Genomic DNA, 15,645 nt, shown 5'->3' with positions numbered 1-15,645 from the left:
AAGATCTGGACAAACACTGACATTGCTTGAGCCCTGGAGCTGATGTAGCTAAAAATGCCAACTGAATTACTCAAGATTACCATGACCTTGATGACTAAGAATCTGCACAGACACTGACACTACAGATCTTACTGTTAAAGAGCAACCAATCTACAGGAGGATTTAGATTATTTTATATTATATATATTATACTGAGCAGTTGTATCTTTCTATTACAAAACATAAAGCAGAGAAAATGCTCCAGGTAATGCAGAAACGACACTATCACATGGTTTGTTCATTAGAGCAGCTCCAAGTCCATCGTTTACAATACTGTCAGCACTGTCTGCAGCACATGTAGCAGAGTATGCAGGTGAGCAGACGGCGGTGCGGAGTCAAGCTTAGTCTTCATGGTAAGATGCTAACTAGTTCATAAAATACATTGCTGCGACATTCATACAACACAATAATCCTACCAATTTCCCTTTTGAGTATGTCTCAAACATACTATATGTATATATACAGTACCAGTACCAGTCAGAAGTTTGGACACACCTTCTCATTCAATGGTTTTTATTTAATTATTTTGTACATTGTAGATTAACATTGAATACACTGAAACTATAAAAGAATACGTATGGAATTATGTTGTAAACAAAAAAAGTGTTAATCTTCAGTATTAATCTACAATGTAGAAAATAATAGAAATAAATAAAAAACACTGAATGATATGATGTGTGCAGACTTTTGACTGGTAGCGTATATAAACAATATCACAGTTTCTTTTCTCTTTAAAATTAGTATGGGACAGAAAAAAATCCAGTATCAGTCGAGCTCCACTTTCTAGCCTTAGTAACTTACTATAGACTATGCAGAACAGAGAGAAAACGTATTTGTTAATGAACAGTGAGGACTACATGGTACACTGCATGTACCATGTAGTCAAGTTACTAGAATTAGAATCACTTATTTAGTAAATGTGGCTCAAGCAGCAAGTTTAAATGGTAAAATGTTTGGGGGAAAAAGGATGTGGAAAGGAACAAAACGTAAAAGTCTGTTGTAAATGGTATAATAAAAAGTAAACCTGATGCTAGTGCTCAACAGGCTCTGACAATATATCTTGCAAGACAATTTACTATTCATCTTAGATATCACACAGTTCAATTATGAAGCAGAAAAATCCTGGAACATACTGCAGCTTACTATCTGAGATAAGCCCCAAGTCAAGAAGACACTACGTGCACAATTCTGATATTAAATCCCTGCTGAGCATCCTTGATACGCCTCTGAATTATGAGACAGAGCAAAAAAAAAAAAAAAAAGATGTAGACAAAGTGGAGAGGAAGGAGGAAACACAATGAAAGACTTCCTTTACCTTCTGTGTCTTGGCCGAGACAAGTTGACAGCAGCAGCAGACAAAGGACTCCCGCTCCCATTACATTTGGCCATTTGACCCGGTCCCATGACAACAGTCCCATTAAGCGCATTCTAACCATCTTCACCACCATGCTTCACCAAGCATCCAGCTGCGAGGACAGAGAGGGAGAAGGGAACACAGGAACGCAGGTTAGTTACAATCATTAACCTCATATTCAGTAGAGCAGCGTGCAACGGTGAAAGCAGCAGGACAAAAACATCTGGTGGCCTCGTTCGGCAATGTCCACTAATAGAAAACATAATAAACTGAAGTGCAGTATTGGAGGCTCTGCCGTCACCTGTGCCGAGGCTTTTACTGAACATGATGTGGAAGTAGATGCTAACATACAAAATGACATCTGCTACTGACAGATAGCAGCCATAGAGGGTTTGGTGAACATTCAGGGAAGCAGCGAGAACTAGTTGGGTTCAGATTAAGGTAAGGAAGAACACACTTAACTTGACCCAAAATCTGCACTCACCATCTCCACAGAAGAAACCCTTGAATGAAAAGATGTTTTCCATATTGACAGTGCAAATACATCCCCACGGTGAGATGCCCTCACAGTCTAAAGCTCAGATGGCATTTAATATTCATTTTGTGGCTGCACCTCACAGCTACTCCGCTGCAATCTAAAATGTTTGATCAATCTTTGTGCTCATGCATCAAAGTAAATGATTGTTTCACGGGGATTGCCGACTCAATGTAAAATATAGAAACCTGCGGATGATGATAGAGAAGGAAATATTTTGTGCAATGTAAAACGCCAGCGGTGCCAACAACATCTCAGATCTTGCAGTGGAAAATTTGCCACATTTGAAATGCTATACAGAAGAGAGAGAGTGAGAAAAATACATTAAGCTGATGTGCATGTCTGTTTGTTTGTGTGTGTGTGTGTAGCTTCTCCATGTGCATGTCGCTTAAGATGAGATTAATTACATGTTATAGGGAGAACATGCAGCTAAAGGGAGAAGAGGTTTTCTTTGAAGTTAAAGTTACAGAAACATAGTCTACTGTCTGAACCTTTGTGTACATGTTTATAATTTGGTCTTTCATTGCTTTGTAGTTGAGTTACAACTCATAGAGCATCAATATTCCACATTTACTCAGAAGAAACATCAAATTTAAAGTTCAAACAAAGTACGAGAGAACATCTTTTGGTCTTACACACTCAAAGGGGATGTTAATGTATGTTTTACAGGTTTTTTTTTTCATTCATCTATGTAGATCAGAGGTCACACTGATGCCACGGATTGCAGGTAAACACTGGACTTGAATGTGTTTTGACTGTTTTGTGTGTCTTGAACTTGTCCTTTGGCAATTACCATTCATTCCAAACCACTGACTTAAAATAAAAATCAGATGTGGACCTCGGAGTAATAAGTTTGAGAACCCCTGCCCAGACATTTGTAGGCTAAATGTCACAGCCAGACCAAAGGGGAGGCTGTCCAATAAAGTTTGGAAAGTGATTTTAGAAGAGAGCATTGGTGAGTTTTATGGCTGTGGACAAAATTAAATCAAGAAACTGGTCTGCTGTGCTTGTAGTTTATTCATGGCAGCTGTAGTGATTTCTACACTCATAAATAATCATTCAAATCATGAAGGTTTTATTTATTTACTCACTACTTCTGCAGTGGATGATGATTTGCCACATTGAAAGTAAGCTTCAAGAATACATTTCAGCATTTTGGAGACTGTTTTGACTTTTATGTTATTAATATCCAAAAGAAATTCTTCTTTAAATTCAATTACCTGAATTATTCAAGATACAGCACCATGGTATGCAGACACCTTAACCCCTTGACAACTGGTTTGTTCCAGTCCTCATTAGCTCATTTCCACGGTAATGCTGAGAATATTATTTACCCTAAACAAAAGATTATCCTTAGTAGGACTTTAACTGAGACTAAACTCAGCTAGGCTTATTCAGTAAGGACAACATTAACTGCTTCCCGTCACGGAAAATCTGCTGCCTGTTTAATTAGGACTGATTTATGAAGCTCCTGTGGCAGAGATTACTGTGACAGAGTCAGATTACTATTGCCCTACCCTCTGAATGGAGATGAAGCTGGCTGATAATGAAAATGTAATTGTGATATTCAACCAAACCCCAGAGGTGAAATCCAACAGTCACGGGGACTTGAACCAGGAGCGGCTTCATTGGAAGGACACTCTTTAGACTCACAATGGCACCGTGCTTTTAACCGGGTCTAACATATTAAACTTGCTATCTATTCATAACGGTGTGCATGTGGTGGACAGTAATCAAGATGTAGAGTGTCAGAGGAAGCCTGCAGGGGAAACTGATAACACCGCTGACATTGCAGAGATACTCCGTCTCAACAGGGAAGCAGATGGGTTTTTTCAGTGGCGCTGATTTTTATGAATCACCAGGGACACTAAATGTTTATGAATTCAAAACTTCCAGTTCTGCCAGTCCCGTTGATGAGTTTTATAAATAATTCTGGTAGGTTTTTTTTTTTAAATAAGGCTGAGTCCCCAGGCAACTAATCTCAGTGTGGAACCCTTGCTAGTCAAGAAACTGATGGACACACGAGGCTGAGTTTGCACCACGGGCACATATGTTGGCTCATCAGTGTATTTAAAATTACATTAGAAGCTCCAAATGCAGTTACAGTGTGTCAAACTTTAAAACTTTATTATGTGAGCAGCAATGTTGCAAGGCCAGGAATATGAATATAGTGTTAACTGGGGTAAGACACTCTAAAAACAAGGTCTGTTTTTGAAAAAAATATATGCGTATATTGAATATCAATATTCTACGTAGGCAAGAGCTATGCTTAAGTGAACAGCTTTAGAGAGTAATTAAATTATAGCTGACTGCAACTTTGTTTTAAAAAAAACTAAAGTGAAAATCCTGTAGAAGGACATCTTCCTTTACAAAGAAAAGTCTCCAGGGGAAGGATACCTCACAAGTCATTTTGATTAATTAAAACGTGGTCCTTAAGCATTAGCTTTGTATTCAGACTGTGATGTTACTGTGATTCTAACTTGAAAATAAATCTTGGATAACACACACAGAAATTATTTTTTTATTGTTTTTAAAACTGTTTGATTCCTGTCAATTTGATTAGAAAAGATGGACCAGGGGCAAATCGCAATTAGAGAGATTACAACCTTGCTAAAATTTTTATTATCATTGATTTTCAAATTCCAAACATCAAAACATTTTTCTAAATAAAAGAATATACATAAACAGTGACTATAAAAAGTATCAACCCAACCCCTTAGAAGTTTCCCCCTTTTGTTGCTTTCTAACATTGAATCAATGTCAAATAATTTTTGCTTTTTTGACTTTTTTGCAGGAAAACAAAAGACTCATGTCAAAGTGAAAACAGATTTCTACAAAGTAATGTAAATTACTGAGAATATAAAAGATGAAATAAGTCATTGCATATGTATTCACCTCCTTTAAAGTGACTCGCCTAATTGAACGCAGGCGCAACCAATTGGTGCTAAAAGTTACACAATTACTGAAATGGAGATCATCTGAGTGCAGTGAATGCGACTGTAGTATGAATAAACATGCATCTGGAGGATACAGTCACTGGTGAATCAGTAATCCTGGATTTAACTAAACCATGAAGACAAAACAACACACCAAGCAACTTTGTGAAGATGTTTTTGAACAGTATAAGCCAGGGGATGAGTACAAGAAAAGTTTCCAAGTTGCTGAATACCCTTTGGAGTACAATTAAATCCATCATTAAAAAGAGTGATCACAAAAGAAAGAGAAAAGTGAGGGAGGCCACCAAGACTTCTATGATTCTTCTGAAGGAGAAGCAGCTGAGATAGGAGAAAGTAAGCATACAACAACTATTGCCCAGCTTCTTCACCAGTCAACGCTTTATGGGAGAGTGGCAACGGGAAAGCCACTGCTGAAGAAAAAAAAAAACTACATATAATCACAACTACAGCTGACCAAAAGATCTCTGAAGTCAACTGGAAAGTTGTTTGGTCTGATGAGACCAAAACTGAGCGTTTTTGACCATCAGACTAGACGCCTATGTTTGGTGGACCCCAAACACTGCACATCATCACAAACACACCATCCCCACTGTGAAGCATGGTGGTGGCAGCATCATGATGTGAAGCATGGTGGTAGCAGCAGCATGATATGGTGATGTGTCTCATCAGCAGTAGAAAAATGCCCGCTGACCTGAGACATACAGCCAAAGCTACACAGAGATGGTTTAAACACAACCAGGTGAATGTTCTGCAGTGGCAGCCCACATTCCCATCCAATGGAGAAGTGCTTTAATTGTGTTTTCTAAAAGGTACATCTATGAACCACTGACTTGAAAAGGGGGAATATTTGAACAGTCACTTATTTTAAGTTTTATATTTTTATATATTAGAATTAATTGACAATGCTTTGAAGAAATGTTTCATTTTGACATTAAATAATTTTTTGTTGTTGTTGTTGTTGTTGTTGCAATCTCCTGTCAAACAAGCACAATTAAACTGACCATGATTCAATGTTGAAAAGCAATATAAGGGGAACATTTCCAACATGGATGAATGATTTTTGCAGATACAATACAACTGTATATTTGCAATAATGCTGCATCTTTAAACTGGAACATATTGCAAACATTCAACAACAAGTATAGAATGAAATGTAGCATGACTGTTACAATAAAAGCAATTTCAGCTCGACAAAAACCAGCAGGGTGAAGGCTTTCCCCTTTGTTAAATACGTGCCCACTCAACATACATTCTGTTCAAACCCACTGACTCAAACTGTGAAACTCCCTCAAGGGTTGAACTTCTCTTTTTTCATAATCAGAATTTGTCAAACCAATGACAGCAAATCCAAAACAGACTTCTTTCAGGCAATGACCTGATCTCAGTGGGGCTCAGTAGCCTGTTGTAACGAGCCGACACAAAGCCAGATTGATTTTTGACAGCGATGAACAGAAAAACGACAGGTATGTGCACCTCTGCTCACAACTGACCTTGGAGCAGAAATCAAAAGTGTTTTATTGTATCAAAAACTGAGAGCTCCCTTTATTACCAAATTATACTGCCAGATATGTTTTGCTTAAATGGGAAAGCAAAGCATCCTTGAATTATGAGACTACGTGCAAAAAATACATTGATCTGAAGTAGAATTTTTGCAGACTCTCGCTGTCTGCTCTCTAAACCTTATATGATTTGCCTAAAGGCATCCACTGATGTTTATCTACATACCAAGATGAGTCCCTGAATGCAAGCTTGGCTCAGTAAATTAATATTCCTCTTACTGTAGTTTGCTTCTGCCAAACTGTGTGACCCCAGATTACTGATTATTCTTATTAAATGTAGACCAATCACAGGGGGGAAATGCAGATAAAGGGAAGTCAGACCATTATAGTACATTAGAATTATTAAGCTGGAGAAAATTGAGGGGCTGAAAATAGGGCTGCAAGTCATTATAAAGCAATGTCTTCATAATGTTGATAAAGTTAATGTGTCCCACATATTGTGTATAGTTCAGCTTCTACATTTAAGGAGGTAACATGTATGTTTTGCACTCTGCTGGCAAAACTGGCATTTATGTCCATGCAAGCTGCTGCCAAAAGCTAATTCTGGAGATTTAAACGATAACACAAACATGTCTGGTCAACCTCATTATGAGGCATATTTCATATTATCTGTGTTATTTTGTTTGTCCATATGCTGTCTATCTGCACTAAGACACTCTTGTAAAACGGAATTTTAACGTCTGCAAAACTTTTCTGATAATAAAATAAAATAAAATTACACTGGAATCTACAGCTACTATAGTATCTTGTTCTACATGAGTTCTACCTATTGCATACCTATGTCAAATTCTACCATTTGTTTTTATTTTTTATTACCATCTTGCATGACCAGATAACCACTACTGAAAGTATTTTCACATCACAATTTCATTTTACCAAGCATAGCTGCAATTTTAAATACTAGGGCTGCTGTCTACTCCAAACACCACACTTGAATTAATTGGTCACTCGACCAAAAGTGCGGTAATTTTTTAAAAATACAACATATACACGAACATACATGTATATGTTGAATCACACATGGTGGAGCTGCCGCACTTAGTTGGCATAATCGATGATGTAGCCACTGAAAACATATCACTGTCTATATAAATATATATATATATATATATATTTTATTTTATTTTTTATTTTTTAGCTTAGTTGATTCAGTATATAGCGGCTGCATTAAAGCCCGACTCGGTTCAGTGTAAAAGTTTTCAAAGACTCAAAGCTTTGAAACAATGGGGATACTTCAAATGATCGCAGAACAAAAAAGTGATTTGTGTCAAGTTGGATGGCAGACCACAGTAACACCAGCACAATGCACAAACATCTGAAGAGAAACATACAGTTGTTACTCGAAGGATTTCTATCTGTTAGCTTCTCTCCTGCCCTCTGTGCTCACATATACTGTGTTTTTATGCAGCCAAATTCCCAATAAAGCGGTTCTCATTCACATCATTTTCAGTGAGTATAAAGTAGAGACTGAAAAGTGGAGGAAATCTGAACCAGTAGTCACTTCCAATTTGCTGGTCTGCACTGCTAAAACCGCAATGTTTTCTGACAAACTCACCACACACGAGTTCAATACAACAACTGCTGTGAATTTCTGGACATTTTCATAGATTTGGAGGCTCCTACCAAAGACAGATAACAATAACACAAAAGCGAGAAAAGGATTCACTTTAGCTGCTTCATGCTCATCCATTTTTACTATTTTCATGTTGCACTTTATTATGTCTACAGAGCTTGGAGTTACACTCCTGACTGAAATAATAAGCCCTCTTTGTTTTAAATGTATTTTTATCATGTCTTACCAGTAAGCTTAATCCCACAGTTTTGCACTTCATTGTATAAATCGCTGTCGACATTGTTAGCATACAGTTTGTCAAAATTAAATGAACGTGAATAAAAGGCAGTTTTGCTTTTTTGGAGGAAAATAATTCACTTTGACTAACTAAATAAACAGCAAAAATATTTAAAAGATTAATCGATAGAAAAATAGTCATGAGAGGCAGCTTTAACACGTAGCTGGAAGCTCATTTTGTGCTTGTGTGGTCCTTAGTTGGGAGCTGCCAGTGATGTGAAAACTGATGTAATTAAAGATTTAAGAGTAAGAGACAGTAGCAGTAAATTAGGGAAATGTGTCTCAAAACAAACATTATTATTGCAACCAAAATAGCTGCAGATAGCATTCGTCACCAGACAACTAGACACTTTTTCATTAATTATCTAAAGCAGAGAGAAAATCAAACAATATAGAGTTCAATAATACTTCTGCCTTTGGTATAATTGGACATTTCAGTATTATTGCGCTATCTGACGCCGGCCAGCAGCAATATAGAATCTCAGGAAGTCAAGAGTAATGTATCAATAAACATGACTTCCCAAGAATCCCCTGTTGTTATCGTTAGTGAACTGGTCCCAGTCAGAACCAGTTCTGGGTCACAGCTCTCAGACTGAGTTGGGCAGAGCTGCCGCCTCATGTTTAATTCCCTGTTAAAGTTGACAGAGCGCTGTGGCAGACAATAGTAGGCCATGCTGTAAGTGTCAGTAACCAGGATGAAGTGTATTAGGGCTGAAGGCGCTTCTCCTCTGGTAGAACTTCAAAAAGTTTCATTCCTCCAGAGAGGAGTGGAAATACACTCGACAGGGAGAAAGAGAGAGAGACGCTCACATAAAGGAAATGAGGAGGAGAGAGTTAGAGAAACATGGAAATGCAGTGGAAACAGAAGAAGAGTGGAAACAGAGAAAAGGATGGAGAACAGGGAACAAGAGGAGAGACAGGTGGAAGGTAAAAAAAAAACGACAACAAGAGAGTAGAAAAAAGGAGAAACCAAAGAATGAGACGAGAAAATTCCAGACAGACAGAGGCAGAGTTTGTGACCTGCACAGGCCACTGGTTTTATTAGGCATCAGCAACCTTTCATTGATGTACAGTCGCAAGGAGGAAATTGAGGAAAGGCCACATGAGGATGGGACAGAAAGGAAACAAACTGCCAAAGAGAGAACAGATTGAAAAGTAAGAGAAGGGCACTCGAGAAAAACAAACAAATCAGACGAGCAGCTTTGGAAAGCAACCAAACTTTGACCTTTAAATAGATGAGATATTGATAGAGAATATGTGTCTGCGTGTGTTAAAAATAGTGAAATAAAGAGGCTCGGTAACAACGTGGAGATTTAAGTGGAAGTGAGAGACGCTGACATGTTGTTCTAAGTTGTTCACTTCTTTGGCTGTTTGTGATCAGCTCCCTGTCATTGCATGTGACTGATAAGACCTTGTAACTGTAACTCAAACCGACTGTGTTATGCATGTGTGCAGGAAAATACAACAAATATATCCTCTTTTTTTATTATTATTCCTTGTACTGTCACAGCCGACATCTGTCTATTTCTTCCCTGTCAGTCCGTCTGTTTGCGTTGCCTTTGTGTCTGTCTGTCTGCTTGTTTGTCAGTGTCTGTCTGCTTTGTATCTTTCAGAGCTGCTCAGCTGCCAAAACAAGACTGGAAATTTTATCCTTTTTTTTAATTTCAGACAGATGGCTGACAGCTTTATGCAGAGCAACTTAGGTTCATTGTCTTGTTCGAGTGGGTTTTGCCAGGACAGAGAGCAACGTGAAGTGTCTCCTTTCATACAGGACAATCTGTAATGGAGCCACGCTGACAGAAAAACGGACTCTCGGTATCATCCACTTATTTCCCAATTTCCCTGAGAATCTCACCTTTTCATTTTCTTAGAAATTCTAATTCAAGGTGAGCAGCCTTTGAAGCACAAAATGCAGCAACGGGTGCAAACAGTCAAGTACAAGCAGACGAGTGTCTAAACATTTTCAGTCGGCTTTGTGCGCCTTAATGTGACAAACAGCTCACAAAATGCTGTCAAAATGAATTACGTGATGCATTCAGGTTAGAGCGAACTGTATTTGCTGATTTACATACCGCTGCACTTGAAGTTTCTGTATGAATACACTTTAAACCAGTTTGAATAGGTTTGCGACATGCTGATTGAGGACAAAATTGCCTCCACTTGGCAGCATCAAAAAGCACAAACGCACTCGTCTGCCCGCACAGTTGTGTTGACCACGCTGCCCAATAAGCTAATGGTGGGGCCACTTTTTCTCATCTGGTTGTGCCAATCTCACTGAGTGTCACAGAGACAGTCAGCACCTAGGAGTGTGAAGAGGAAGCATCTGAAACCACACAATTTCCCTGATTGCACACAAGTACTGAACAGAAGGGAAAACAGAAACACACACATAGAGAAAGACAGTAGGCGAGGGATGGGAAGTAAGCATAAATCATGAAAGAGTTTTTCCAGCCTCAGGTCTTAATGCTCGAGTTCTGCATCTCAGACCACAAATTTTTCAAAAACAGGGAGAAAAAAAAACGAAGCAGGTTCTGAAGCAGAAACTTTTTTAAAAAGGCAGGAGGAAAGAAACAGGAACAGATTGTAAGAAAAAAAAGATAGTAGCGATAAAACTAGAACAGCCAACCACAACTGGCCTGATACACACTTCTCTTGCTGCCGACTTGACGTGAAAACTTGACAACTAGAGATAGAGCTTAATTTAAGAAAGTGACACATAAATTCAAAATGTGACATATTGTGCACTAGTCTAACCAAACTGCCCTCAGGAGGCACCTCCACAGTGACGTATGAGGGGACAGAATCACCACCCCTGAAATCTCACTGGTCAAGTTCATTTACTGATGTCCACATTTCAAAGAATGTAACTGTGGTGTCAAGTGTAAGTGAAAGCACCACGAGGTAACTGTAACAGCCTGTGAGAGCCTGATCTTGATGGACAAACAGAACTCAAATTTTTGTTTGTAGGAGTTCTTCCTCTGAGTTAACTGAATACCTGCAGCGTCACACAGCAGCAGGATCCATCTGCAGATCTCCAAAAGGGACCTTGTTTAAACACAACACATTGATAACTGCATTAAATGCTTATAGTTGCAAATTATCCCTGCCATGGAGACGAGGTGACTCACAATCTAACAGTAAATTATGTTGTGTCCTGTTCACAGTTAATATTATGTAACAGTAAACATGTGATCCATGTACTGAAGAAAGATTTAATTTTTTCCATTTATTGTATCATTACTGAGATTTTTGACAGCAGAATGTCGGACGGATTTGAATTTTCTAATCAATAAAGTAAAATGACAACACATTTGCTGTCACACATTGGCAGAATTGTCAGTGTTGAAATCAAAAATAACAACAGATGTTTTGCCTATGGGTGAACTTTTTTGGTAAATATCAAAATGATCTTGTACCTCAGCACTTCACTTTGTTTCCCATTCACACATGCGCCCCAGTGGCGAAGCAAGGTGCCATTTGAGAGCAACTCGGGGTTCAGTGTCTTGCTAAGGACCTCTTCTTCTACCAGTATTGGATTTTCTTCAGTCTCATTCAAATTACTGAAATTCAATTAAGGCTTTCAGCTTTGTTTTGCCACCCAAAGATCTTCAGTGGCCCATCTGGCCACCCTTCCTTTGAAAAGTTTCTAGAGGCACGTCTGCTGCCACTCGGCGCTCCTGATAATTTTGTTCCTTCTGCCAATTGGCCATTGTTCAGTCATTTCCATAAGAACACTCTCACGGCCACCAGCAGTTACTAAAAGAATGTCAGAAAAGTGAAAAAAATAACAAAAGGAGCAGATGGATCAAAGCGAAGGGATTTAATTGTCAGTATAGCAGGGAGATGTCTTCATGCCCTCTTAGTGCCACGTCGGAGCATCTTGAGCATTGTTAGAGAACAATCCCACTCTGACTACAACATCTCATCATTAAGTCATGCAATTGCACCCAAGTCAAAATTTTAATATTTTCACCCGCCACTCGAAAGCAGGATTAAAGCCAGAATACTAAGTAGCAACATTATGCCGCCATGCAGTCATGTCAACAAAACTGACACTGAGTACGTTACATCAAGTGCTCCCAAATAAATGCAGCAATTTGTGGGATTTGCTCACATCTGCCTCAGAGGGCTTCAATTTTCCCAAAATGGAATCACTCTATTTTTATTACTGAGCCGATGGAGGGTTCAACAAGACGAAATTTGGGAAGCACATCTTATTGATCGCTTGCATCACGCCAAAAGCAAAAAGAAGGATATGAGACATTTTGGAAACACACACCAAAATAGCTAAACCAGAGTGAGACAGGAAGAGGAAAGAGAAGAAAAGGAAAACACAGAAAGGACTTGAGAAAAAAAGGAAGGACTGATGGCAAAGTAAATAATGAAGAATGGTTGGAGGAACACAGAGAATGAAAGTTATGGTAAAAGACAGTATAAATATCACAGCATAGAGTTTTGCTATTCTGGGTGAAAAAAATAAAAGCACTGGGGCATAATATGACTGTTTGTTTTATTTACACTTTTTCTTATTTTTTTTTACAGCAATGTTGCTTTGTATAACAGTCATACTAATAAAGGATTTAAATTCAAAGCAGGACTGAGGAAGCAAGAGAGATTTAAATGAACAGAAATGAAGACAAACAAAGACATGACGTTGGGTCAGTTGAGAACAATTTAGCAGCATTTTGAATGTATTTATTCCTATTCTGAGAATCTGCCAAGTATATTTGTCAAAGACTTGAAGGTCTAGCTTCATTTAAGGCCTTTTAATCATATGAACTCCTTCAGTGCATTTTTTATTTGAATAGGGAAGCATCTCAAGGCTGGCTGGATGTACAAAAACTTAATTCAAAGTTTACTTGGTATAAAAATGAATAATCTTGAGGACGTCAGGGCTGACAATGACAAACATTAATGCTTGATAAATACCCAAGAAGGAAACTATCTTTCTCCAGACATCCTGGTGGGAAGTAAAGGTGCTGAGGACGACCAGGTGCAATACCTTTTTGATTAATTAATGCGAGCACTGCAAGCTGTTGTGATGGTTTGGTATTTAGGGTAGCGGCCCATAGTAATGGGATTTTCCTGCTGTGACAGGACAATTTGGACAACCTCTCCAGGAGAAATGAAATGCTCGAGGTACAACCCAGCTTCCAAATAAAGTCACGTCTTCGGGAAGGTGGAACAGTCATGAAGAGCGACGACTCTGTGCCACCTGTGCATTCAGATTTTTAAAAGAACAGGTCTAAAGCTGCTGTAGGCAATGTTTCTTTATATCAACGATCTGTACCTTAACCAGTTTCTGTGTGTTCATTTGCGCTTGTTACATTATTGCTCCCTGTGGGCTCTTTTTTCACTGCAACATAAGGTCCCTTTACGGAAACGGCAAAACAGCAAGATTATTTGTCAAACCGAACAATGGAATTAAGATGTGCTACATGTGCCCACAGATGTTACTAATACTGGAAAAATGGTCACTCTACATACTACAGATATTATACTGATGACATTTTTAATTAGTGTGCTTACATGTCTCCTAAACACTGCCTGCAGTTCAGTTGAAAAGTCCCTAAACGTTTGTCTTGTGACTTTTAGTAACAGCTGAACCACTAATTACTTCACAAATGCCCAAAGACTCACAGAATTTTTGGCAAGAGTTTAAAGAAGATATGCAAAATAAAGTGAATTTGATGAAATATCACTATTTAAAGCTTAGATCAGTGATTTTTAATTTTTTTTTTGATGCAGATGTGTGTCACAGTCAACGCAAGTAGTTTAAGGACAGTCAGAAAGTTGAAAATCCAACAATATTTTACTGGTTTTCAAAGTTTTGGCTTTGATAATAGTGTCATTTTATCTTTAAAAAAGACAGCATGCATTTCCTTCAGGAGGTTTTCATGTCCAGAGGGCAACAAATGGATCAAAAGACTTTGTATGTGTGGATGTCTACGTTATCATGAAAACAGTTACACCTGACTTTGCAGTTCTCTCTTCAACTCGCAATGTTGCCGTTTTCCTCCCTCACCACTCTAATCACCCTAATTTTCACAGCCAGGAGCAACTTTGTTCAGAAAAGCTCAGATAAACTGACTGCACCACCTGCACAGCACCAAACAGCGACCAGCAGCCAGGTATCGTAGTGGAGCACTTAGCTGCAAAGTGACAAATGTATCCCTCGGGAGTTGGCAGAAACCAGATCACAGCTAAAATGAATCATGAATGAATACTGGACTGATCTGTTAGCAACCCTGTCTGCACAAAATCACAAGCCTATACAACTAAAGGGCATTTTCATTTATGTTCAAAGTCTGCTTAAGGAGGTAGGAGGGGATGCTGGAGGTGTACGTTGCTACAGAACTTTCTCCCAGGAGACCAGGGCTCACGCTCTGTGATGGAAAATATCCTGCTTTGGGTGCAAATATGACACTTTCATAACATGTTTGAAGCTTTTCCTCAATTTTCTGGTTAACAATGATGACTCCCACCCATCTAATATTTGAATAGGAGCAACAGTGAAGCAATAAAATAGGTATGTTGATTAAAAACTTATTTGCAGTATGTTAGAAATAAGCATAATCCAGCGGAAAATACATTTCCTCCAAAACATAATTTTGTGGAGATAAGGGTGAAAAGTAAATGCAATGCAAATTGAATAAAAAAATATCCAAATAAGCAACTGCCCCAAATTGCAGAGTATAAAGTTACTGCAGAGCAAAGACACCAAAAGCCTGGATTTTGTTCCATTTCATTCTAGCTGGAAATCCACCCACTCGTAATTCTTTAACTTTAAGACCAACAGATCAACATTGTGCCTTCTTTTTTTTAAGAACACAACAATCTCTTCCTAATATTAACCACACCTTCATTTGTATATTGTAGCAGCATATCCAACAGAAAAACACTCGGTTTGGTGACTCAGCCACATGTTAGAAGTTACAGTGTGAGGAGAGGGAATACAAAAGCTAGCATATAAAGTTAACAGTTGAGGTGTATTTTCTGCATATTAGAAATCCAGCTTTAAAAAAACAAAACAAAAAAGAACACTTTCTCCTGGTCGAGGTCAGTTTACGAAGCAGCACACCCAGGTGAACTCATAGCCCATTTCACTCACTTTGTAGTTAACGAGCCAGGATAACACAGTTAAGCTCTGACCATCTATTTCCTGTCCTCCATTAAGCCCCGATGACTCATTTCCCATCCTCTTCCGGAGCACATCGCTCCGCTGGCAGGTGTCACAACATCAGAGAGATATTCAGCCTCTCACACAATGGAGCCGGGTCGGTATGGATGTGTACGTGAAGCGCAGATTAGCCGCGGTAGTCACATGTTTCCATTCATACGTGGCGGAGTGA

General features: G+C 38.6%; 1 protein-coding gene across 5 annotated transcripts in view; it reads right to left on the bottom strand.

Annotated features, from left to right (window-relative positions):
- pcdh15b (protocadherin-related 15b) overlaps nucleotides 1-15,645 on the bottom strand; it is a 221,237-nt gene that overhangs the window by 175,039 nt on the left and 30,553 nt on the right. For all 5 annotated transcript variants that reach the window (XM_055004449.1, XM_055004448.1, XM_055004450.1 and 2 more), the window contains one exon: nucleotides 1,355-1,505. In XM_055004449.1, coding sequence (XP_054860424.1) covers nucleotides 1,355-1,487 — 133 coding nt within the window. In that variant the 5' untranslated portion in view covers nucleotides 1,488-1,505. The remainder of the gene's footprint in view (nucleotides 1-1,354; nucleotides 1,506-15,645) is intronic.

This window comes from Amphiprion ocellaris, chromosome 18 (genome assembly GCF_022539595.1).
Source record: "Amphiprion ocellaris isolate individual 3 ecotype Okinawa chromosome 18, ASM2253959v1, whole genome shotgun sequence".
NCBI lineage: Eukaryota > Metazoa > Chordata > Actinopteri > Pomacentridae > Amphiprion > Amphiprion ocellaris.
Note: the sequence above shows the minus strand (reverse complement) of the source record. Positions and strands in the feature narration are given on the sequence as shown.